Raw genomic sequence first — 26,711 nt, 5'->3', positions numbered from 1 at the left:
TCCAATAAATAAAAAGTACAAAACTCTTAAGGAGCTTAGTTCAAATATATTTTCCAAACATCCTTTTTTCATCAAACCTAGTTTTAAATGATCATAATCAATAGACAGCTTTTAGTGACAAGCGACTGCATCCCAAGGACAATTACTATCCTGCTCACTGAAATAATTGGGATATGCTAGATTTGATAATGTGCATAAGAAATTCTTTGAGATTAAGCAGCAACAAAAGAAAAAAAACACTCAATATATTTCAGGGCAGGGTTCTCCACTGGTTTTGAGTACCTTTATTTATCTTACTGGAGATTAAGAAAGAAGAATTTTTAACCGAATGTTGGTTCCATTTTTGTATATAACTGACACATCAGTTAACACTGTAGACTCATTTATTTATATATCAGCTGTTGCAATATCTGAGTTCTCTGTAGCTGTCCTCATTATGAGCCAACCGCAGTTTGGGTTATAGGATGGATTTTTTTATGTTCCTTGTCATTCTTTGCCACTCCATGTCGTCCTGAAGCCTGCATTTTTCTTTAGTCTTTAGGTACTTACTGCTCTCACTTTTTCACCCACTAGTAATAAGGAGAAGCTACTTGAGTTGGCATTTTTCTTAGCGTTCCAAGCAGGTCTCCTTGTGGTTTGGGTGCAAATTTCCCATTTAGGTAAGCCAGCCTGCCATTCACAAGAGTTGCAAAGACCTCACCACGAAGCTGGAAGCCCAAGTACGGTGTCAGCTAGAGTGATAAAGGAAGTAAAGATAATAAGAATGTAAAAGCCAGAACTCTGGACTATGGGTTGGCTATTTAAGATCCATAATCTAAGATGACAGGTATTAGAGTTACCTTCCCCTACCCACAAGCATATCTGTGATGGCAGATCTCTATTTGGGTGAATGCATAAAACAGGTGAAAACAACATGAATTTGAAAGAGACTTCCCCCTAAGATGACTACAATTCCTTGAGACTTCAACTGCAGGTGAGAAGTCCCCATGTTCTCTGTACATCCCCAAATTCAGTCATTTCTTCCCCTACGCCTTTGCAAAGACAAGCGCCTGATCCACTTCATCTCCTGCATGGATGAATAATTCTGTCTTCTGATTTCCATGCTTATCTATGTTCAGATGGAATTGCCACCATTGGCCAAAACGGGTGGTGGGAAGTGGGAGAATCAAACTGTGCAGAAAAAAAATAGCAATGGGAGAGGTAAAAAGATTAAGAGTAGATTGAAATACTGATCCCATCTTTCCTTTTTGCTTGCTAAATAAAGGGCTTCAGCCCTAAAAATATTGTCTTAAGGGTTAAACAGCTGCACCTTGGCTCTCTTGCTTTTTAGTTTATTCATGAATGATCAGGTGCCTGTTCTGAGGCTGGCCAATGGCTACTTTCCAAAACTTGGTCCCTATAATTAATCTCACTACTTCTTTTTGTCAGTGATGCTGTGGTTTTATCCTTAACACAACTGGACCTCAAGCATTTCTTGTCTGCATTTGAGGCCTATTGCAATGCTGCCTTATTGTCTATTGATTCTGAAAAATCTGGACTATTATTATCCTTTCAAATGTCCTCCCCCCCATGTTAAAGCACCTACTGCTTAATTCATTGTTTTCTGTCACAGGAGTGCAATTCGTGAATTAATTTTCCAACATAAGGGAGGTTTTGATTACTGGTTTCCTTTTTAGGATCATATTTGCGCAGTTATGATCTTGAAAAATAATTGAAAAAGCAATGAACAGTGAGTTTTCCTGAATAGAGGAAAACAATTGTTTCAGATGTCATTGGAATGAACAAAAAAGCAAAAAGTAACGGCATCAGTACAAAATGAAATAAGATGAAAAGCAGTGATTGTTGCAAAAAAGATGCAGAACATTTGCTAAACATGACTTGCTTTAAAATAAACCTAATGAGTTGGATCTTAAGAACCCCAAGTGCAGCAAAGGTCAAAGAGTAGGAATGTCCCCTTCCCATTCTCACGGCATCATCATGTTCCCCAAAACACTATCCTGGAGTCAATGAATCTTCTGGGACAGCATGAGGTACAATATACAGTCAGAAGTGAACAAGGAGAATTAACAGAAATTCTCTCCTTGTAACATCCTTCTATAAGTGCAACTGCAGCCCTGTTCACACGTTACAGTGAACACATGTACAATAAGAACAAAAGAAGAGCTCTGCTGAGTCAGGTCAGTGGTCCAACTAGTCCAGGATCCTGTCTCACACAGTGGTCAACCAGTTACTCAGGAAGGCCAAAATGGCATACAGGGCATGGCCTTTTCCTGATGCTACTTCTGGGCACTGATATTCAGAGGTTGACTCTAAATATGCAATTCGTATATAGTGTATACTTTTTTTAAAAAAAAAGTGTGTTGAGTAATTTTCATATTACATTCAATGCATGTATTGAACATGGGATAAAAACCTCATATTTATCCAGATGTGTGTCCTTAGTTTTAACTGCAAAGTGGATGCACATTTGTTCTTTTAAACAGATGTAGTCACATCCATGCAGGATGTATGTGTGTTCAGTGTAACATGGTCTGCGACTTGCAAAATGGAAGAGGAGTTAGGTTCCAATTAGAGAGCCAGACCTGGCTTGGAAACTATCAGGATACTGGTGTTGGTCAGGAAAGACATGGAGGGGCAGCTGTCAGTGATGGGTGGGTTACCAACTCTGGGCTAGGAATTTCCTTGAGATTTGAGAGTAGAGCCTGGGGAGGGTGGGATTTGGGACTTCCACAGGGCATAACGGCATATGTTCCACCCTCCAAACCAGCCATTTTCTACAGGGAAACTGATCTCTGCAGTCTGAAAATCAGTTGTAATTTTGAGAGATCTCCAGGTCCCACATGGAGGTTAGCAACCCAAGTGTGATGGAAAATGCAGTAGTGACCACACTCCTCAATGAAGCATTTAAAAACTCCATATGGTAAACCCACAGAGTTTCCAGCAATTCCTAGAGAGGCATGCTTTCCACTTTTGGGAAAAATCCAGAAGTAACATCATGCTGAGTTAAAAACTCATTCTCCTGTTGGTCACTGAAATGCAGTAAATTAAGCAGTTGGGGCAGGGGGACAATATTATTCTGTACCTTATGCCTATGATGAATGATATCTTTAGTCACCTAAGAAAAAAGAGAGAATAGTTATTTGTCAAATTAGAGAGAATATTTCCTCAGACCTGATGCCTTTTGCTGTGTCAAAACAGAATGGTAATCTCTTAATTTTGATCTTTAATGCTCTATGCACTTTCGGTACACCAATCCTGAAGGATTAATTTCTACCATTTCAACCTTTAGCAGCTGAGATCAGTGAATGGGCCTTTCCTTGGGTTGCCCCTTCTGGCCACCGGTGAGGGATGGGGAGGTAGGGTTACCAGCTCCAGGTTGAGAAATTTCTGAAGATTTGGGGGTGGAGACTGGAGATGACAGAGACCTCAATGAGGTTAAATGCTATAGAGGCCACCCTCCAAAGCAGCCATTTTCTCCAGGGGAATTGATAGCTGCAGTCTGGAAATGAATTGTAGTTCCAGGAGATCCGTATGACCCACCTGGAGGCTGTCATCCCTAGGTCTTCTTGTCAGAACCTGCTTCATCTGAGGTAAGATTGGAATCATGGAAGGACCTTTCCCCTCCCCTGAAGAAATGTGCAATATCTTTCAGTTGACTGACTGCTTCATAAGGTTGCCAACTTCATGGTAGGGCCTGGAGATTTCCGAGAAGTACAATTGATCTGCAGATTACAGAGTCTGGTTTCCTGGAAAAAATGGCTGCTTCTGGAAGATGGACTCTATGGAATTTATACCCTGCTGGGGCCCTTGCTTCCCAAACCCTATCCTCCCCCTGGTATTGCCTAATTTGGAGATGGCAACCCTATTGCTCGGCCATGTTCACTTTATTAGTGTCCCCTTTAGTTTGCAATGACATTTTAAAATCCAATGGTTTTACATATTTTAAATTTCATTTTTTAAAATTATTGGTGAGCCTTCTTGTGGATCCTTAAGTATAGAAAAGTAACAGAGAAATCAAATTAATAAATAAGCAGGAACTTTCCTGATGCTATCTGGTATTTATGATATTCTACCTTCCTTGCATCCTGAGACTCAAGACAGTATACTTAATTTCTCCACTAAGCACTGACCAGATTCAATCCTGCTTAGCTTCAACAAGATTACCACTATATGCACCTTTCAATCATACCTTGGGATATGAAATACATGTTGAGAGATCACAAAATTAAAAGAAATTGATCCTGCAGCTAACATACTTACAATGCTTGCTTCTATAATCTGCAGATAAATCCCATCAAAACAAGGAGAAAATACTAGGCTCAACAGTGTGGTGTCCTTTAGTAAAAACTTCCAGAAATAAGTGGCTCTGGCACAGATTATTCCCAACCTAGCTTTATGAAATTGCCTTCTTTTCCATAATAACAACACAATGTGTGTTTTAAAATTTACTGATTAATTTTATATCCCACTTTTCATTCTGAACCAGACCCCCTAAACAGTTCACAATATAAAAAAAATTGACCCTGGTCTGCTTCAACTGTTACCTCAAACTCCTTGTCTGGGTTCCAAATTGCTAAATCTGCATCCATTCCTGGGGCAAGTGACCCTTTACGGTCTTCCAGTCTGCTCAGAACAGCGGGATTTTTGCACAGCAGTTGCACTAGATCATGTAAAGAAAACCCTCTGAGTTTGGCAGAAGTCCAGAAGAGAGGGAGACCTGTGTGGTTTCCAGTAAACATTTGGAGAAGAAAATATTGTTCTGGTTCATTATCAGAGAAAAATCACTTGTCACTCAGAATTCCTCAGTCAGACAATTTACTAAAAGTCTATAGATACAGGATCAATTGCTATGAGATGATAGGATATAAAGGCCACTTCATTTTAATAATAACCTGATTCTGACTCTGTATGGGTAAGATACACATGAGGAACTGAAGGACTGATAGACATATGTTCTATGGAAACCAGATGTCCAATCAGGGTACATATGATTCTGTAAGAGCCATATTGATCTGCAGATTTTAACTAGGAGCCATACTTGATGTGGTGCAAACAGTGCTGGTGCCCCTGCGGCCTTCACAAGGACCCTGCCGCTTTATCCCATCTTACCTCCTCTCAGTTGCCGTCACTCTGCAGAGCTGTGGGGACTTGCCCCCATGGTCACAGTGACGCCTCCCGGGTCGGAGGCCAGGAGATGTGTCCACTGGCCTCTGCAGAGGAACGACAGCTGAAAGGAGGTAAGATGAGAACTAAAGTGGTGCGGGGAAAATGGCAGCATCCACCCAGTGCCGTTCACTCAGCACCGGGTGGATGCCGCCATTTTTCAAAAGACTTGTCTGTTGAGCGAGTCAGAAAAACACTGTTGTGGGGGAGGTGGGCTATTGTGGCTTTCCTCCAGCTGCAGCAGCTGTGAGAAGTCCTCCCCCACAACGGCGTTTTTACTGGCCCCACGCCAGTCTTTATGGCCTGTGTAGAACAGGCCTATGTTTAATACATTACTTAGAAGAACTACAGATAGTACAGGAAGGAAATGAATGCCTCTCCGATGGTGACACATCTGTTCTTCACCTAAAAACAAGTACATTTGTTAATTTCAAAATTTCACACAGCAAAAAACCCCGAACTAACATATATTTGTACTTTAAGGGGTTGAAAGCTTTGAATAGGAGCATTGACCAGCTATGGTAAAGAAATGTGGGACTACTGAATGTCAGATATTCTTTGGCTGTGAGAAAGGGTCTTCACGTTTTACCAGCATCTCTTCGTAGAATGGGGAAAACCAAACAGCAGCATATTCCAATGAATTATTGTAGGGTTTAAAATATATATTCAAAGAGATTCTTAAGTAGCAGAGATGTGTAGTGGAAAATAAAGATAGGAGGGGGTGCTTGAGTTGCTTTTGTATAAAAATACTTTACTAGCTTAGGGAAGGTTACATGGGATAAAACAATAACAAGCTATACTTCTCTATTACATATTCACAGTAGAAAATATACAGTTAAGACTACATCTTTCCTAATTCTAACTGACCATGTTGTCATCTCCTCGTATTCAGACTCTAGTGAAGAAACTCAGATAACTTTACAACTTCTGGTCTATGTGCAAGGGTGATTCACTGACCAACAGCTAATCAATAGGGCAGGTCATAAAACAGTGACCTCAGCAATTGGTTTACATACAAACAGTTAACCCTTTAGTAACTGGATTGTGACGGACACTTGCAAATACCAAGAATTATGTTGCTCATAAATATTTTACCAAACTGTAGTGAAGCAATCCCTTCTTGGGCTTTGAAGAAATCGCCACTGCTCACATCTTTTGTCTCTGGGGAACATGGAGTGTGGGCTGAGACAACCATGTCTATTTCCCCTTCCTGCAAAGCTGACCACAGCTGCTCCTGAAGACACAAAAGAACCACAGCAGATAAGGAATTCAAGGAAACATTTTCACCTTTCTTTCTTTGAAAACAAAATGAAGTCACAGAGCTCTGACTGTGCCAGTACACATACACATGGGAAACACACTCACTGATATTCCAGCTAACAGAGAGTTAACTCAGCAGGGGGGAGGGCCATCAAGTCACATTTGACTTACAGTGACCCCTGATGGGATTTTTACTGTAAGAGGCATTCAATGATTTGCCATTTCCTGCCACCACATCAAGAGCCTGCTATTCTCATCCAAATGCTTGCCAGAGTCAACCCTGCTTAGCTTCTGCATTCTGATGAGATCAAACTAGCCTGTGCTATTCAGGTCAGAGCGCACTAGGTTTTACCTTACACTAATGAAAACCCTCCAGAGTAGAATCGAAGATGGGGTCCCCAACCGTTTTGAGCCTGTGAGCACACATGTGGAATTCTGACATGGTGGTTACAGTAACAAAATGACTGCCACAGAAACAAAATGACTGCCACAGGAGGTGGAGCTAACTACATTGCCACAGCTTAACTTCAGAAATACCAAGTAGATCTTTGAGTTGTGGTGGCAGCTAATGCCAAAGTAACATTTTAAAAATCTGAACAGCCATTCAAAGCTCCAACAGTCCATCAGAAGCCTTGCTGGGCAAAGGCCATACCTGGCCCTGACCACTTCCTGAAAACACCTGGCAGTCACCAGAAAAAGTTGGGGACACCTGATCTAAACTACAATGACAACAGCAGAGTTGCCTATAATGGCTGTCTCACTTTGGCTTGTCAAGGCAAAATCAAATGGGCATGGAAAAGAAACTGCTTTATTGAATGCTATGCATCTACAGGTAGATAGGAAGACTATAAGCATGTTGATTCTTCTGGTCTTCATAGGCACACATGGTCTTCTTAGGCACACACCCTCTCCTCTTTTAATTAACATTGTTAGTGTGTGTCCTTCATACTTTCCTATACATTTTATTTCCCTCATTTCCATGTATTTCATGGACACTCCTCACCTGGTTACTCTTCTCCCTGATAGGAGGGCAGCATTTGTAGTATGTGCCCCCTGGAGGAATGCATTCAGATGACAGGTTGAGGTAGTGGTGGGTGGTTTCTACAGTGATTGGTGCTCCTCTTTGACGAGCATCCTTGATAATGGGCAAGGCTTGAGCAGAAGACAGGTGAATGATGTGGCATGGCACCCTGTCAGGTTGAAAGCAGAATATGTTTAAGTTTCACTGATACATCTCTCAGTCTGGCTGATCTCTTTTAGTCTGTGGTTCCTGGTGCAAGTGTAGAGGTTCTGAAGTGAGTACAACATTTTGGTTTTAAAGCATGGTGTCAAAGCGTTAACTGATTTGATTAAACATTGTCAATAAATAGGTACACAGGTATCTCCTCTAGTTTTATTAATTTTTTCCTTCAGCAACCATCTTTATCACTCCAGGGACTTCTGACTTGTTTCTTGTTTTTCTGACCAACATTTAAGGGGTTGGGGTAATTTACCAAAAAATTTTTTTCTATACATATGTATATTAGAATATGGCACAAGAGAGGCTTAATTAAATGTAATCTGCAAACTATTTTATTTGTCTCTTTTAGAAGAATGAAAAAGTTGCAGGGAGGTTTCAGACAAAAAACTTGCCAGATAACAAAACAGGAATGTGGAAACTTAGAATATTTGTAAACAACTGATATTTTGTAATCAGGATATAGCTTAATGTATTTCATAGACAGGTATTGACACTTTTAATGAGGCAGAAAACCTTGGCATCATTGCTTAGTCATAAGCTTCTTGAAACAATATTCTAAGTGTTATTGGAATCATGAACTTAGCACACTTTCCCCAGTTTTCTTTCTTAAAACTGGTTAGGGAACACCCTCTATAATTAATTTTAGATTCTTCATGGTTTCCTAGTTCTAATTCGGTAACTCAGAATTTTTAGGCCCATTGAGTCATGTACAAGTGTGACATGCTGATCCTTCCTAGTAACACCAGTGATAAGCATTTAATTATTTTTCATGCTTCTGCATCCTAGATATTGTTGACCATCAGGCACAGTTCTGCGATGGTTCCTACATCTTGCCATTAGTTAACTCCACAGGCATTTCACACACCCAAACCAAACTCTAGGAAAAAAGAGAAAAAGTCAAACTGATAAGAAGGTCATTTTCTCACTTGTACTGGAGACAGAGTTCAGCAATGGTGAGGGTGGCTTCCACTTCCATAGTATCAGGGTGTGTATCCAAGAATGTGCTGTACTCTGTGGCATCTGTGTAGGTAGGGAGAAAAGTAAACACACCTCCCAGAGCCATTTGTGGGTGGGCGGTATAAGAAATCAAATAAATAAATAAATAAACCTGTAGCGAAAAATCTGTTATTTGCCATACAAAAGATTAGCAGGAATGCTGGTTGCAGTCTAGGAATTCCAAAAACAGAGATCTTTGAAAAGGCCCTGGATGGATTAAGAAAAGTTACTCCAAGCATTTATGTGCACCAAATTAATTTCCTTGGAAACAGGCACCCCCAACTTCATTTCCAGTTCATTTCTGGTGCAGCCCAGTTCTTCATTCTATAACAAAGAAAGAGGCCATTGCCAGTATCTCAGGTATTTTTCCTGACTGTTTACTGCTGGGGGTTATGGCCTCCTCTGTTATTAACCTAGCATTGTTGTTCACTTTAATGTTTTCTTCCATTATTGTATTTATTAGGTCCTTTCAGGTACTCACTGGAATAAGCATATAAGCCAGTGTTATATCATCCAGTCTGGCTTCAGATCTGTTTTCCATACGTATTTTAAAACCCAGAATACCTGAGATGTTAGGTTGGCTCAGGGAGTTTCACCCCAGAAAGTAGCAGAGGTTTGAGTGGCAGGAATCCAGGAAGGGCTATTCCCCAAAAGGTCTTCCAGATGGGTTTAAGATCTGTGTTTTCCAGACAGGATTGAGTTAGAGGTAAAAGAAATAGAGGGGTAGGTGAAGTAGCATTATTGAAATATTGTGTTTTATTCTATCTTATATTTATTTATTTATTTTCTATTTTAGTGATTTTACTGTTTTTAACTGACACTTTATTGTAATGGCTTTTTATTTTATTGTATTTTAATAGTATAGTAACAGAGTAAAATACTGTTGTAAACTGCTTTAAGGACTTTTTATTGAAAAGAGTTACCCGTTTATACCGGCGTATAAGACGACTGGGTGTATAAGACGACCCCCCCCCCCCACTTTTCCAGTTAAAATATAGAGTTTGGGATATACTCACCATATAAGAGTACCCGGCGTATAAGACGACCCCAGACTTTACAGATGATTTCCCAGGGTTCAAAAGCAGTCTTATACGCCAGGTATATAAAGTAACTAACTTTCTACTGAAATAAGAGAAAAAATACAGGTCAGAATTATCATTATACATACCCTCTAGTACAGGTGTCCACTTGTTTGGCTCCTGTTCAGCATGGAACTGGGGAAAAATTTCCCAGTACAATAATTAATATGAAGCTTTCTGAACATACTGTGGGAAAGATAACAATACAGCAGCTCTTATTTTTGCCCATGGTCAAATTTGTGACAAGGTACATTGTCACGTGAGAATTTAAAATAAAACAATGGAAGGAAGTTCTAAGCAAAAATCTCAAACTACCCATGTGATGTGACAGCAGTCATAACAACTCTTTGCTTTTGTAGGGCTTAGACATGTTCTAGAAATGTGACAGACAAGCTATTTCCTAGAATCCAAACACTTTGTTGAATAATTCAGTTAATAGCAATGTCCTAAGCCTTAGCCGATTGTTGCATTTCAGTTCTTTTCTTTGTTGTGGTCACTCACAACTATGAATTAAATGAGGAAATAGTTGGAGCTGTGAAGACACTCCAGGAACTGGGCTAGAATAGAGACCCAAAAGCTACAAACCCTTACCAGGAGAACACAGTCTGTGTTTTGCAGTTCTTGCATTGCCACATGTAAGTCCTGCAGACATACATAGGAAAAATCCTCCACACCAGTGGCCATGAGGAAGCACAGGAATCCAGGGACACCAGCTTTCAGCATTGGCAGGAGCTCGGCCTAACACAGAATAAACACACAGTCCCAGGCAGCATGAGGTGAGCGGCCATGAAGTATGCTAAGCTCTTATCGTAAAATTGCTGCAGACATCCAGCCACAATTAGAACAAATCAATTATGAGTGTACAAGTACCAGAAGAAGTAGCCCTCCCTCATGTTTCTGGAAATTCAGCTAAATAATGGTACCAATGAAGGGCACAACAAAACAAACAGGATTTATGTTGGAAGAGGAACAGACACCATAAGCCCAGATACTTGGAATATACTGGAATGCTTCTTCACCATAGGCAGAAAAAATACCCACCTTTTAAATGCAGCCCTAAAACCATTTTCTGCAAGTAAGCCATTGAATAGTCTTGAGAAGAATTTTGAGTAGATCTGTGAATCTGGTAATATGTTCCTGCATTTCCTAGAACTGTGCTTTATAGTAGTTTTGTAGCACTACTGAATCAGCAAGATAGACAATGCTTTGTTCTGGATCCAGTTTGCTCAACTTTTCTAAGGCCCCTTCCACACGGGCCCATAAACGGGCTGTGATTGGGAAAAAACCCATCCTAGGGGGGAACTTTGCACAGCTCCCGCCCCTAAAGCAAGGCTACCCTGAGTTATCTCCAGTGGTGGGATCCAAAATTTTTAATAACAGGTTCCGATGGTGGTGGGATTCAAACAGTGGCGCCGCCGCACACGCACACCTCCAGTCCCTATTGGGCAGGGAGGTTGCTTTAGTAACCCCTTCTCGGCACTCAGAAAAAATTAGTAACCACTTCTAGAGAAGTGGTGAGAACTGGTTGGATCCCACCTCTGGTTATCTCCCCCAAAATGGGCTATTCAAGAATTGCGCTATCTGCAATTCTTTTGTTTTAATGTGGACTGCAGCCACTCACAAGCGAACAGCTGGCTGGGAAGTGCTTTAAGCAGCTGGGAAGTGCTTTAAGCTTCCCTCTGTTTTTAAAGGTCCCGCCTTGCAGCTGCATAGCCACACAGGGACGTGTCAGCATGGCTGCAGGGGTCCATGCCTTCCTGCCCATGTAGCTACAGAGCTGAGAGAGGTGGGTAAAAAAAAATACACGCCTCCGTGCAAAGATATGACAGCAATCTGCATTGTCTCAGCAGGCTCTGTTTGCTGCCTGCATGGAGGCGGGCAAATGAATAAGCAGGAGCGTGGGTTACTTTGCCTTCTGAGGGTGGGAACCACCAGGGTGAATCCTCTCCAAGAACCACACTGGACACTTTGCTGGGATAAACATTTGGCCATAGCCATTTTATTAGCCAACCAAAAACAGAAGTGTGAGGCGTAGCATGGGTCTTGATCGGCCTGTCTGTTTCATAGCGAAGCTCCAATGGGTGGATGCCCTGTATTGGACTTCGCTCCGCTGAAGGGCTCTGCCGGGCATACGCTCCTGGCAAGAGGTGATCCCCATTTGCCGGTTCGGCAGGGCAGTTGCCTCTTGCCGCCACTGGCACTTCCAGATCATTACCCAAGCGCCACAGCCAAACAGCTATGACAGAAAAATGCAACAACCGGACAAACCCAGGGAGAGGTGGGTGGGCAAATCGCTGGCTGGCCGAAGCACATGGCCAGAACAAGGGAGGGCTTCCCCTTTAAAGGGTCAATCCGCCCTCCCCCCTGGTGACGTCAGACCTTGCCCAACATGGCCCGGGCTTCGCTTCCGCCCTCAGTTACGCGGAAGCGGTCACCTTGGCTCCACCCATCCCACCCCCAGAGGCAACCGCAGCCGGTGGGTGATTCACAGCTGTCTTTATCTTGACTGCAACCTGCTCTGCCTGTGCTATGTGGAAGGGGCCTCAAGGATACAGAATGAGCTATTAGGCCTCCAGTGCAAGACTGGCAACCAGCTGGCAAATCATGAAGGCTGCGTGGGCTCTTGCTGATGATATAATGACTTCACTGGCAATACTCTGATGTTACTTCCCATGTGTCCAGAAGTTACATAAGTGTGTTGCTGGGGATGGTCTAGAATTTGAGTAAAACCATTTGGTTTATTTTCACCTGAACACTGGAGTGCCCCTATTGATGCACTGACATCATCTCCAATTGCATGTTGAGAAGTTAGCCATCAACCCCGCTTTTCTTTATTTTAACATCTGGGGTGGGGGGGAATACCCCGCCCCAGCTCAAATGTGGGAAGCCTATGAGCTAGGTTCAAAAGAAAAACAAGAAATTGGGGTTTTTTGCCTTTAGTCTTCCAGATAGGTTTTTTTTGTAAATCAATAGTTCTTAATTAAGTTTAGAAGTGTCTCTGTGATTTTGCTGTTCTTATACACAATAGCTACTTTAAAACATGTACACCTCCTTCAAACCAGTGGTTCTTTTGATTGCATGCACTTCCCCTGGGATAATCCATCTAAGGAAATATACTAAACACTCAGGGCTTTAATGACTAGATAGCATAAGACATAAGTATATTTCAAGGGCTGAGTTTAGATTGCAACTTTTGGTAAAATTATAGGAATCTCAGGATCCAAGGAAATTTCTGGCATATTACCTCCCAGTTGGCTATAAGATTGAAGGGTTGGCTAAGATTCAATGGTGCTTCTCTTGGGATTTTGTATGAGCGAATGCCAAAGCATTGGCTTGGATCCCACAGATGATTTCTGTGGGTGGAAGGGAGTGGACTTTAAACAATACCTTTCTCCTGCTGCAGACCTCCCTTATGTGCTCCTGAAGTTCTCTAATATTTCAGAGGACGTTTGGGGATGCAGTGGAAGTGGTGAGGCAAGTTACTCTCTGCAAACAGAAATCCCTACCTTCTGCAGAAATCCTCCTTTGGATCCATCCAAGGGTGGATTGGCCATTGTGCCACCAGGAAAAGTCCCAGTGGGCCAATGCCTCTCCTGCCTCTCCACCAAGGCCCAGCCAACTTGTGCAGCAGCTGCTGGGTGACTCATATGACCCATCTAACTTAGTCTATTTTGGTTCACTCACACATGTTGCCAAGCAAAAGCAAATATACTGTGGTATATAGTCTCACATTACAAAACACATACTTTTTCACAGAATGCATCTGTGTGCATATCACAGCTATAGGGAAAGCAGCCTAAATCCACTGGTGTAGGGAAGAACATGTTTTCGCTCACTGTTTTGTTAATTATAGGAACATTTCAGGTCTGGAGTGCTCCCTGTTCCCTTTGCATTCATGGCCTTTTCCCCAAATAGGTAAACACAAGGAAGTGGATACAGTTGTGTTACTAACTGGATACAAACCTGATTTCCAGGAATGATGCCACCCCAAAAAGCAACATTAATATGGCACTGCCCCTTGGCAGCCAGCAGCTTGCTGTCCAAGCCAGCCAAAGTTGTGGTTGGAGGACAACTATATCTGAGTGATAGAGAGATGAAAGCGAAACAGGTGTTAACCAGACAGCTATTCAGATGTGAGTCCCATTTAATTTCTGATCCAACATAGCTGCCACACTTAAATGCAGCCTGTAACACATCTGTTAGTTTGTCGAATTGATAAATTAACTGAATACATTAACTGAATACATTAATACATTAACTGAAATTTAGGAACCAAATCTGATGTCCGCCTGGCCTAAATTTGCACAAACTAAAGAAAAGGAACCCCTTCCATTTTGTATAGGAGATATAAATGCTGAATCCTATAATGGTTTCTAGCTTTCTGACATTTTGTTTATGCTGTTGTCAGAGTCCACTATTCAAACAAAAAATTCTCATCAGCTTTGCAATGGAAATTCTGTTAAGGTGTCCTTACCTTTAATTGCTTCTTCAGTTTCACCATCCATGGCATTCAAATAGACAAACTAACAGAATTGTCTGAACTCAAACCGCACCACCAAATAAGCCAAATATAATTTAATCCAAGCAAACAGCATCTGTGGAATCATTTCTTTTTTACTTGCAGGTAGAAAAATATGTGACAAAGCCTTGCATTGGATTGAGACCAATGCGTCTGGATAACTTATATTCAGGTTTCCATTTTTCAATGCCCTTCCCCCTGATTTTCACAACTGTCGTTTATATGTCTTGAAAAGTTATTTGAAAATGTCTAAATCATAAAATAATTTCTTGACCACAGTTCATATTGCATCAGAGGGCTAAAAAAACCCAGTAAAGATTAAATGAAAATAATATGCATCATCAGATTAAGGAAGGCATCCAAGATAGTTCTGTTTCACAGGGAACTTGGGGAAGAGTGAACTGTCTGAGCAGATCCGGATGTATATTTTAATCTGTGCATTGTTCTCTTTTTTATTGTTAATGGACTCTTATATTTTGCAAACTTGAAACTTGTTGCTCTGTAGGCCACCTTGGGTCTAAAATAAGACAAGATATATATACTTAAACAAATAAACAGACCCATCTTTATTTTCTTCTGCCTTTTCCTTTCAAAAACTGCCTGCCCCCCATTTTAGTTCCAGTAGAAATCATTCCTTAATTGAAATTTGCTGTTTAGTGTAATAACTCCTGAAGCTTGTGTTTTCCTTTTCTCAGAATCATCACTTATTTGAATTTTTGCTGATAAATGTATTTAGACCCTCAGATTTAAATGTTCGTTTACCACTTAAGGGACCATAAGTTTCCCTACGTACATGGCTGTTTGGTTTCAAAAGTACCTGGCATTATTTTCTGGTTTTAATCTGCATTTTAATGTTGTTACTTATTAAAAGTTATTGTTCTGATGTTGTACTCACTTGTTTTTATCCTTTTGTAAGCTGCCTAATTTGTTATTTTTAATAACAGAAAGGCAGGACAGAAATTTTATAAACTAAAATTAATAAATGTGAACCAGGTGCAAATAGCTGACGGGGGCAGGAGGCGGGAGAGGTTAATTGATTACATAATAAAATTATATGTATGGTGTGGAGGAGAATCAAAAGAAAAAATATGGATTTTGAAGTCAGGGTTGCAGACCTTTAGGTGGCACATAGAGCTCCAGATTACAGAGATCAGTTTCCCTGAAGGAAAGGACTGCTTTGTAATCCTCTGAACTTCCTCCCTTTCCCAACCACCCTTCCCAGGCTGAGGCTCCATCCCAAAATGTCCAGAAATTTACCAACCCAGAGCTGGCAACGCTAACTTTGTTATGGAATTGAATTGAATAATTCCACTGCTCACAGAAGGTAACCTACAGTGTGTAAATGTGACCAGCAGGTGGCATTAAAAGACCACATATGGCATTTAAGACTTGCACAGATCAGTTTTTCCTATAAATACAGGCCTTGAATCAAGAAACTGAGGCTGATTACACACAAGGTTTTTGCCACTCTTCAGCTACCAAGGCTGGGGTTTGGGGAACCAGACCTCAGGGTTTTAAAGTGTTTTTTCTGACCCTCTCTAAAATAAGGTGATCTTGTATTAGGACATTGTTATATGGTACCTCTCTAGCACTCTCTTAAGCAACTTCTGCCAGAAATCTTTGAAAATGGGTACAGAAAGAAAGGGTACAGATGCATGAAGCAACACTAATTGGCCAAAACAAAAGGTCTGTGATCTTTCACTTAAAAACGAGCTGCGGGGAGGGGGGTCTCCAAGTTTGCCACTTTAGGGACACATCTTAATAGACAAATGATTGAGTTTCTGTGTTCTTAATAGACAAATGATTGGTCCTCATAGAAAAAAAAGGAGGGATAATGTGGTGAAAAGCAGTCCCATGCCAACATTGATTGCTTTCTTATGTTGACTGTGTGGACTGCACAGCACTCAGGATTGCTCCTATGTGCAGTGCACCTGAGTCCTGAGTCTGGAATAGCCATCTTCCCCCCATCCCACCCTTCCGGTACCGTACAGTGGCATGTCAACAATGGTGGTGATGCCTCCTGCAGCTGCAGCCTTAGTCACTGATGTAAATCCTTCACAAGCCAAGTGTCCAGGTTCACATATGTGCACATGAGGGTCTATAATCCCTGGCATGACCACAAGGTCTCCAACATCTAGCACCTGTAAGAGAAGAGGTCATGAGATTGCAAGTACATATAGCTGTACACAAGCCGGTGCCAGTTTCTCTGCTGAAGGGTAAATTGTGCTTTTCCTCCTGTAATGACATATTTCTGCAAGTACAGTGCAGGTTTTTTGCTACCCCCACCCCAATGCTTCGGACAAACTTTTGGCTTAAAGGTGTCTGACATGTTCATTTGGTTAAACAGTTACCTGTTGCCTTCAAAGTCGCAACTTTAAAAAATGAACTTTAGATTTTGCGCTTGGCAGATGATATGGGAAGTGCCTTTATCCACAAGGGCCAGTCAGTTATCATTCTGCACAACCAGCTTCTGCAGGAAACTAGGAGCTTGGCCAAAAAAGGGGACACGTTGATTCACAGTGGGCTCATCACTCCTCAAAGATAACTACGGAGCATGCCAAAAAGGTCTTCAATACTGAACAATCACAGGTTGTGCATTGCCCAGAAAATATCTGTGTTCTGTACAGGCTTGTTAGAATTCTGGATTTTAATTCAAAGCACAGTTTAAGAATGTGGCTTTTGAGAGTTGCCATAGAAAGCCTGAAAGAATGATGGCACAACATTTTAAAGGGCCGGAAACTAGGAAGAACACTAGCAATAGTCCAGTATATAATGAAGGGAATAATCCCCTGCTATGGCAGATGGTGGCTCATATTTGTTACAGTTTCTAACCATTTTTCACAATTTATTTGATCATTGAGAATTGCAATTGATCACAGCAGCTGATCACAAGACTCAAGAGATCTGCTGTATTTCCCAGAACACCAGGAACGGTTTCCTACTTCTTTGTGGGAGGGCTTGCATTTGTCAACAGACTATTTTACTGTTATCCCTAGGAAGTGTACACAGAGTTCAAACACCCACCCAGTATCTTAAGAATTATTGTTTCTTATTGGTTATGTTAAGCAATATTTTAAGATGATTAACACTGAAAACCTAGGGAATGCTAAAGTTTTGTTAATATTTGGTAATATCTGTGTTTTTGAAAACTGATTGTGTTGTGTTTTCTTAATCTCCTGCCCTGTGTACAATGCTGTCACGGCTAATTTACTGCTGTAGTCTAGATATATCCAAAGAGTATTAAGGCATGATAATTTATTAGACATGATAATTGGTAGTTGTAGTCTTGCCCACGAGGCCCCAAGGAAGAGACGAGACGCGGAGATTTCATCTGGTGGAGAGAGCCAGTAGCAGGAAGCGCGGGATCCCGTGATCCTGGCAACTCTGCCGTGTGCTCGCCCCTCGCACCTTTTATTAGGGTTTCACTGGGGGCGTGTAAAGGGGTCGGGCAGGCGGGAGAGGTCGGGAGGTCGGGAGAGCGGGAGACCATCATGTGATGCATGATCTCATCGGGCTGCTACGTGCGGGAGGAAGCATCCGCGTCTGGGTCTAATCCGCACCTGAGGGCAAGAGCCCCTTTGTCCCTTTGTATGGGACACCTGGTGACCGCGAGTCAGGCAGTTCATGACCCGTGACTCACGGGGGAGCGGGGGTTGGGGGAGCGTGTGCGCCCAGAAGGCCGTAGCCGGCACCGGCATTCCAAGCGCTCTCTCTACGGTTCTGCTGGGTTAGCGGGCTCACCCCTACATCAGTTTTACTTCATCAGGTGCATTAGGATCATATTTGCAGTGTGGTGAGATATCATTCTGACACTTTTCAGGCAGACATAAGATCACCCCACCGGGATAAAGCAGAGTAACGGTCGTACTGCAAAGTCACTAGGAAAGTGTATCAACTTCATTCTTCTCTGGGCAAGGCTAGCTGGAAAGAGAACCTATTGAGCGTGGATCTTCTTCTTCTGCAGTATAATGAAACAATGAGGAGGGATTTATCCAGAACAGTTCTGAAAAATATTCCACTGAACCAAAGTGGTATGGTTAACTAGCAAAAAAATTAACAATGGCATTAAATTAGTAATGAGGTTAATTATCATATAAATAGAAAATTAGTTCAGGCTCTGAGCTGTCAGCAGGGGAGCAGATGCAGCCAGAATGAACACTTGCTAGGTGAAACCTAGGGCTTAACTGTGAGGTTTATCTATTTCTTGTAGATCTAGTATATGATCTCAATTACTTAGCTATATTAGTTTGCAAACCAGGACTGTTTTATGGAAGTATATAAACAGGTTTTTTAGTTTAAATCTGAAAAAAAAAAGATCTGTGCCACCATATCAGTAATTCAATAACTATGCAGAGCTGTATGCTCATATTGTAATACCCATTCAGTGTGCTATAAGGTTGTGTTTTGCACTAATGGTTCACACATATGAACTGCATTCTGTAGGAAAGTGTAACAGCAACTCCACAAATCTACCCTGTGAACTCAGCAGTGAGAGAAACTCATGGGCTGCTTGTGGACAATTTGTAAACAGAATAAATCAATGATTATCCAAGCTGTATTGATGACATAGTGATCAAAAGAATCCTGTGATAAAAGGTCACTGGCCAGGCAACTGAAAGTTCAGCCCTGAGAAGTAAATGGCTAAAAACAAAGCACCTCATCTCGGCCCTATAAATTGGTTCATTGCTTCTCACTGGCATTATTTTCTCTCAGTTCTAACGAAAGTCAAAAGAGTTATGACAACATAAAATCTGTGTAACTGAGTAGATAATCAGCTCCCAGCAATGCAGTGTTTGGTACTAGACGTCGTTCCCTTCTACCAGCTGCCTCTCCAAATAGTATGCTCTGGAGCTGCTTTAGCTTTCTTTTTGGTAAATACGTTTGGTGTCTGGTTGCATCTTCTTGTGCTAGTGGTAACTGTATTGTGTGGGAAGAATGATGTTTTGTGGTAAATGTGGGGATGGATCCAGTGATCCATCAGTGGAAGGTAGATTCTGTATTTTTTGGCATCTTCTTCACCTTCCAGTTGTCCATTTCAACCTAAAGAAAATCAATTCCAAGGGTCACAGAACCCACATTGGCAGACTTCCAGAGGAATGGTGCTTCAGCTGGTTTGAGTGCTTTGGTGTTCCCTGACACACTACTAAATGGGGAAATTTGCCAACATAAGAGCAGCCTCTCAAGGAGTTCTGGGGACCTTCAATTCAACAGGTGAATTCGTTGGGTTTTGTTAATAGACTTACTAGTTCTGAAAACATCCAGGATCAGTAAGTGTGTGCTAGACCTTAGGCTTTTAGAAGCTGCCTCCTCCACCACCTCCTCTTTCTACTGATTTCTTTTTTCCTGATGCCCCACCCCCCTTTTCTGGTTTCTTTTTAAGATTTCTTTTTTACCGTATCTGCTGCATGGAGGAAAAAAAGATTCTCAGTAAAAATGACCAAGAAACTTAAAAAACTATCAATGCAGATCCATGTAACGTTATTATTGCTTACCTTTACTTTTCTGTTCAAAATCTTTTTTCCTTTTCTGTAATTTTTTGTGGAAAAATTAAAAATGATTTAAAAAACTACAAGTTAATTGGCTAATAACCAGGGTACATGATTATTAACTGAGGAGAGGGAACATGGTTAAACTGCCCTCTTCCTTCTGCAGAGCTGCACTTGCTGAAGAAGGAAAGGGGGTGATTTTGCCTTAGTACATAATTTATCCCAGACTAGCAGGGCCCCGGCCACGCGTTGCTGTGGCAATTGTCCTTCTCATCACAGTCCGCAACCCACACAGATGTCCATGCAGGTCCAATGATCCCCAGCATAGCCTTTTGGGGTGGTCAAATGGAATCCCTCTTTCCCTTTTCAATTCACATTGTTATATGGTGGTGTCTTGTTTTTTTAAGGTAACCCTTTCCATTCCACAACGGAACTGTCCAGAGTGTGAATCCCGCTGCCCATGAGGCTGGTTGACATGCATAGTCCTGGCTTGGGTAAGGCAGAACTGGGGCAAGGAGGCTATCCCAGTCAGGCAGCAGAGGCATGGTGGTGAGGCGCTCAGATCAAGGCCAGCTCTCTGGGTTCTTAAAAGGCCACGTGCAAAAGAAGCAGGGCCAGTAGTGTTGGTTTGCCCCTACCCTGCGGATTTTCTTAGAAGAAAAAGGCAAACTCCAGCTCGCTTTTAGTAAGAGAGAGATGTGGCGAATATGGGTGAGGAAGTGGGTAAGTGGATGTTGGATGTGAGGGAGAGCAGAGTGAGGTGTGTGAGGATGAACTGGATGTGTATGAGAGTATGTGTGTTGTGTGGTAGCAGTGGGTGAGGCACAGAGAATGAAAGTTACCTGCATGTGAGGGGGGGGAGCCCCACCTGAAGTCTCACATGGCAAAGTGTGTATGTGTTTCCCTTCCACTAGTATTACCTAACAGTATTACCTATTTACTGTTTTTAATGCTCATCTCTGGCCATCTGTGCGAACATTCTAAGGGCATACTAAGCCCTCAGGCCACAGACATGCTGCACGAACATTCTAAGGGTGACAGTTTACAACAAATACAAATACAATACCTTTAATGGCATATAGGGTGACAGTTAAACACAGCCAGCTTCATGGCCTGGTGCGCCAGGAAAAAGACTCAGGTATGGACTTTCAGTGATTTGAAGGTCTGATTACCGGCCCGCAACAGGGAGGAACGTCATGTGAAAATTTGGGGGCGATCTGTCCAGCCGTTTCCGCATTAGGGCATGAGTAACAAAGTCACTGTTAGCTTTTTATATAGATAGATTATTAGTCCATGTGGGTCCTGTGACCCCTTCCCCAAGAATCATCTTCATTGGGATAACCATGAACATATCAAGCTGCTTTAAACCGAGTCAGATCCTTGGTCTCTCAAAGTTAGTTTTGCCTCTGACTGACAACAGCTCTCGTGGACATTTTCCACATTACCTGCTACATGATCCTTTTAGATGCCTGCAGTTGATTTTGGAACCTTCTGCAAGTAAAGAACATGCTCTGCCAGTGAGCCACAGCCCTTCCTCTAAAGGGGACTGAAAGAACATGGCAAAGATCTTTGCTCCCTGTGGTGATGGTTCCAACCCTGGGGAGATACCTGTAATAATGCTTTGTGGGGCAGTAGCTATTAGTCAGGAACTCTGTTCAGGCAAGGAATACAAGCTGGCTCAGTATTTTCTATCAGAATAGAATAACAATGCAACATCTCACTGTATAAAATTCTGAAAAGTATTGCAGAATGTCACTACTTTCCAATGTTGAACCTTATGGTTCAAAATATATTGAAAATGGAAATTAACATCTGTTAATATCTGAATATTTTGTATAACAATAGCATTTTATACAGATATGTTATTATTTTACCTTTCAATTCATCAGTCAGTTTTACTGCTATAAAGTCATTGAGGTAAATGAGGCTATATTGTTGTATGTTGTCTACAACCCACATCCCATGGATTTCATTCACTCTGGCTAAACACACTTTCACAATTTTGTTTTGTACCAAACTGTAGAATTCCCACATTTCTTATAATCTATTTTCTTCCATATTTGCTCATACTTGCCTTCTCTCCACTAGGTCGGAGCCAATTTCGCTTTGGTAGAATATCAACTATCTTGCCATTAGAGATGACAATCTCTGCTGGACTGATGGTAGCACCCAGCACCACCTTGTTACTCCTCACAGCCACAACCTCTGACCCCACATCGACTGTGGGTGGCCCTTTATTAAAATTAATAAAGAGACAGAATTCAGTTTAAAAGACTACATCTATTCCAAATTTTATTCTTGCTATCACACACATAATACACATATGTTCACACTGCCTATATAATATTTTTGTGACTGACTTTCCCTTTATAGAAGAATCTTAGGAAGACTATTCAGATTAGAAGTTTATTTTAACGTTTTGAACCATGAAGTTCCATCTTTGCCAATTAACTTTTCATTTCCTTTTAGATTTTTGGGTTGGATACCGTGCTGGGACTCACCAAGATAGCGACATAAAATTAAGAGGTAAAAGAGGCCAAACTGTTAGAAATGCGAAGTGTCTAATGCTGATTTAGTTGACATGGGGCCTTTCCCCACTTCCCTTAAGCCCCGCGCTACTGGAGGAGAGTAGCGCGGGGTCCCTCGGCACTCCCCACTGAGAGGGGCGGCGACAGCGCAGCCGCCCCGAAGCTGCTGGTGTCGTGCCCCTCAGCACGCAGCATCCCAGGTGCTCTTCTCAATGGCGCCTTTTGATGGCCCCGCGCAGAGCCCGGGGTCGTGGGGACGGCCGGGCGCGCGCCTGGGATGCTGCGCGCTGAGAGCAGCGCGCAGCATAGAGGGGAAGGACAAAAGTGGGGAAAGGCCCATGATGTGGGAATGTATATCTAAAAGGGGCTATAGGAGTCAGTTATTGAAACTGCTCAGCTGAACTGGTCTGGAATTCATTGCATGTTAGATATTAGTTTAGGTAATACTCTTTGTAGGAATTAATTGTGGACTTTAAGGGTTTTATTGATAGCAACATTTTAATTCAATGAAAAACAGGTGTGGTCCCAAAGATATAAATTAGCTTCAGGTTATGTTTGGCTTAGAAACATATGAATATTCATCCATTTATAACCCACCTTTCTTCACAGTTGGGATCCAAAGCTGCTTATAATGTTCTCCTGTCCTCAATTTTATCCTCACAAACCCTGTGAGGTAGGTTAGGCTGAAAATATGCCTTTTTCCTACTAAACCATAATTTTTTAATAAAGGAAAGTGAAACAGCAGGCTGACTTCTGTGCATGTCAGCAATTCTCAGAAACGCCTAAATATTTTTCCTTCTTTCCTTGTCAAATTTGACTTAAAAATAATTTATATATATATTTATAATTTTTACACCTAGCTTCAATTATATTCTCCCCATTAGATACAATTTCTAATTGTTATTAACATACAAGGATATGTTAACAGGTGTAATGAGTTATATTAAAGGAAAAGGTAGACCCCTGTGCAAGTATTGGGTCATTATTGACCCACTGGGAGACATCCCATCACCATGTTTACTAGGCAGAGTATATTTACTAGGAGACAATTTATTCTTTTACTTATTCCATGATTATAGATTTACCCAAACCAGATGTGCAGTTTTATTTAATGCTCCCTTGCCTTGATCCAACAAAGCAAATCTGTGTACAAAGTTTCCAGGTATAGATCCCCTTTGGGATCAAGACTGGAACACAGCCAGGCACTACATGTCCTTTGTTTGTTTACTTCATCTATACCCTGCCTTTCTCCCAAATGGCTTACAATGTTCTCTTCCATCTTATCCTTACATCACCCTGTTTGACAGCTTAAGTTGAGACAGGCCCAAGTTCACCCAGCAAGCTTCAATTTGTGTGTCCTTGTCTGAACACATAGAAATTATAGAACATGTGTTTCTCCAGTGTCAATACTATAAAAATGTATGTGCTAGCCTTATTTTGCTGCTGCTATGTAGATTACCAGGACACAAAGGACAATTTTATACTTCTATGCTGCTCACAGATACCATTTCTGATACAACATATGTTTCTAGATTTTGTGCAGCAGCAGTTGAAATATGCTGTAGAGTGCCCTGTGCCATAAAATTGATTTGATTGTTATATTTACAATACTTTATCTGTCAATTTCATTGTCCTTTTGTGCCTATTCATTTTTATCTTTAAGCCTTTTGCTTTCCTTTAATTGTGTGTACTATATTTACTTCATGCTGGTTTATGACAATATGACAATGACAATAATATGACAATAATAAAGATACTAATTCTGAATACATATGCATAACTTGGCTCATAGTGTTGAGATAAAGAACATAAAGGTAAATAGATGGTTAATGCTGTCAGTACTGATAGTGCCAGTTACCTGTTCGGGGAGATTAAATCTAGATCATTGATTATAAAACTGATCATTGTTAGTGTTAAAATGATTATGGCTGGAATAGGGCCTCCTTGATCAGTGGTGTACCTGGGGCTTATCCCAGGCACCGCCCCACTGCACCCAGCTGAACTGCTGCCCCCCCAGAAAAAAATTAACCTACTTTAAATGCATGGAGGGTTGCTGCCAGTCACGTGTGCATCTAGGAAGCAAGACACCAGTTCTGGAAAGTTGGACCACCTGGGAGTGATCCTAACTTGGGAGCCATGGTAGGACTGATACTGTGCCCCCATCTTCAGTGCCCCAGCTGGACCGGCCATTGCCAGTCGATGAGAGAGGTCCAAACAGGAGCCCAGTGGTAGTGCTGGGATTGGCTGCCATTCCATCACTACCATTTTGCAGGCAATTTCCAGACATGCATGAATTGGGATCCCCAAGCCGGGCATTCCAATAGCACCCCTTCATCCCCTCCTGCTGGTCACCCCAGGGAAGAGTGGGGAGATGCCTTTGTGGATACCCTGACACAGCCACACTCCAAAGAAAGTCGGTGGGTCAGGATAGATTGCCTCTGGGCAGGAAGGCTCCTGGAGTGCACCATTCACCAGGAGGGCTGCCCTCAGCCAGCACCATGGTGGGTAAAGCAGGCTGTGCGGTCAAGGCTCTGGCTGCAGGTAGGCACCCAGAGTGCATAGTGGGCTGAGATAGGGTGCAGCACCTGTCTTCTACGCCAGGCTCTCTGGGTGTCCCCTTGTGGCGTCACATTGCATCATGGCCCTGCCACTTACTGGCCCACTGCACTGTGTTCACCTGGCTCCACTTTGCCTGCAAGACTCACTCCAAACAGGGTGGGGGGAGAGGGTGGCCAAAATGCATCCCTCGCAAATGGCATATGGCTTGTCTGCCCCTCTTGCCCCCTTAGATAATCACCGCTGATTGACAAGAGCACATGAATTATTACAGTAGTCAAGAATTTAGCCAAAGCAGTAAAAAGAAGTTACAGGACATGAGTAACACAGCTACCTATCTGAAATCGCCTCATTTTCTTCTTTCTTCTCTTCCCTCTTTCATTATATTTTAGATTGATGAGAAATTACCTCAATTTGCTGCACAATGCATATTAATGTCACTATTATAATAGCAATTTGACCACAACACAGAACATCTATTGGCATGTGCTAGGACAGTTCATTCTACTTTTCCCAGGTTGGTCATTTCAGCCCAAAATCCCTAAACCAGGTTACACTATGTTCTGTCTGCTCAGTAGCCCCTCACTCACCTGTTGTTGTGATATTGCTTTTCTTAGACATGTTAGGCTAGAGATGGAGATCAAATCTCTTGGGTATTGCTGCTTGCCACTCAATGGTTCAGGTCTCTCTCCCTTTCTTGAGCATCCAGTGGGTTGCTGAAGGTCTGGTCTAGGCTCAGAGGTAGGGTACAAAATAAGCGAATAAAACAAATGAAGTTCCACTCAGAGACCTTGGAGGTTAGTGATTGTGCTGGCAGAGTTAATGTTTAATTGTTTGACTCTTTGCCTTCCTTTAGTAAACAAACAAAAAAAGTTCGTAACAAAGTGTTTCCCCCCTTTATTTCTTATATTACTATGTGGTCTAAAATGTCAACTATTTTTTTAAAAAAACATTGGTTGTGCAAAACCATTCTTTGTTTCCAAAGTTGCAAGCTGCTGCTTTTACAGTAAATTTTATTTTGATAGTATTTATTTGTAGCTAGCTTTTAAATACTTGAATACTAGTTATATTCCACTGGTCTCAAGCTAGTTGATCTCCATGGGAAATATTTTATATGCAGTAGCACAGAGACTAGCTCTAACATAATTACAGAGGGGTATCTTGATCCTGGCAAGTGAGGCGGAGAACCATGCTGTGGTGCCCCATCTGCAAACTGATAAATGACTTCTCATTAGAAGGGGCTACAACCTTGCCAGTTGGAGCTATAGTCCTCACATCAATTCCATATTCCATAAGGATGGAGTGGTTAACTGTATCAAAAGTGGCTAACAGAGTTAACAATGTCAACAGAGATGACTGCTCCATCCAACTACAGATGAAAATCATCCACCAGTTCACCCAAAGCTACCTTGGTTCTGTATCAGGCCTGAAGACAGACTAAAATGGGTTAAGGGCAGATATGTCATTCAAGAAATCCTGAAACTACTCTGCTACCATACACTCTTATCACCTTCCCCAGAAATGGTCACTGAAGACAACTGTATAATTGGCTACCTCATCTTTAGCTAATGAAGGTTTTTTTTTCAAAAGTAAAGGTCTAAGAAGAGCCCCATCAGACAGCAAAACCTTAACTATTTTAACCAAACAATCCAATTCCTTTTCCCAGCACAATTCCACGGGATCCACTGACGCCAGTATCTTCTTCTGTAATTAATTGTCCTACATTTAGAGATTAATTTTTTACAAGCATCCTCCTCCAATAAACTACTGCATTTATCACACTCAAATTTTCCTAGAAGTGTACTGATAATCAATTCATTGGTTAGATTTAACCCCATTTCCATTTTAATGACTTATTAAGGGCAAGCTACATGTGATGTTGGT

At 41.8% G+C, this 26,711-nt stretch overlaps 1 protein-coding gene across 1 annotated transcript; it reads right to left on the bottom strand.

Moving 5' to 3' along the window:
• Positions 1–140: 140 nt before the first annotated feature.
• On the bottom strand, positions 141–25,567 carry LOC125438209 (allantoinase, mitochondrial-like). The gene is made up of 12 exons (XM_048506475.1): positions 25,418–25,567; positions 21,818–21,975; positions 16,247–16,398; positions 13,702–13,816; positions 10,330–10,476; positions 9,828–9,873; positions 8,590–8,683; positions 7,427–7,613; positions 6,259–6,397; positions 4,545–4,717; positions 3,083–3,115; positions 141–731 (listed from the first exon to the last, which is right to left on the bottom strand). Exons 1-12 carry the CDS (start codon positions 25,446–25,448, stop codon positions 570–572), a joined length of 1,437 nt encoding a protein of 478 aa, XP_048362432.1. The 5' UTR covers positions 25,449–25,567; the 3' UTR covers positions 141–569.
• Positions 25,568–26,711: the final 1,144 nt, after the last annotated feature.

This window comes from Sphaerodactylus townsendi, linkage group LG08 (genome assembly GCF_021028975.2).
Source record: "Sphaerodactylus townsendi isolate TG3544 linkage group LG08, MPM_Stown_v2.3, whole genome shotgun sequence".
Lineage (NCBI taxonomy): Eukaryota > Metazoa > Chordata > Lepidosauria > Squamata > Sphaerodactylidae > Sphaerodactylus > Sphaerodactylus townsendi.
Note: the sequence above shows the minus strand (reverse complement) of the source record. Positions and strands in the feature narration are given on the sequence as shown.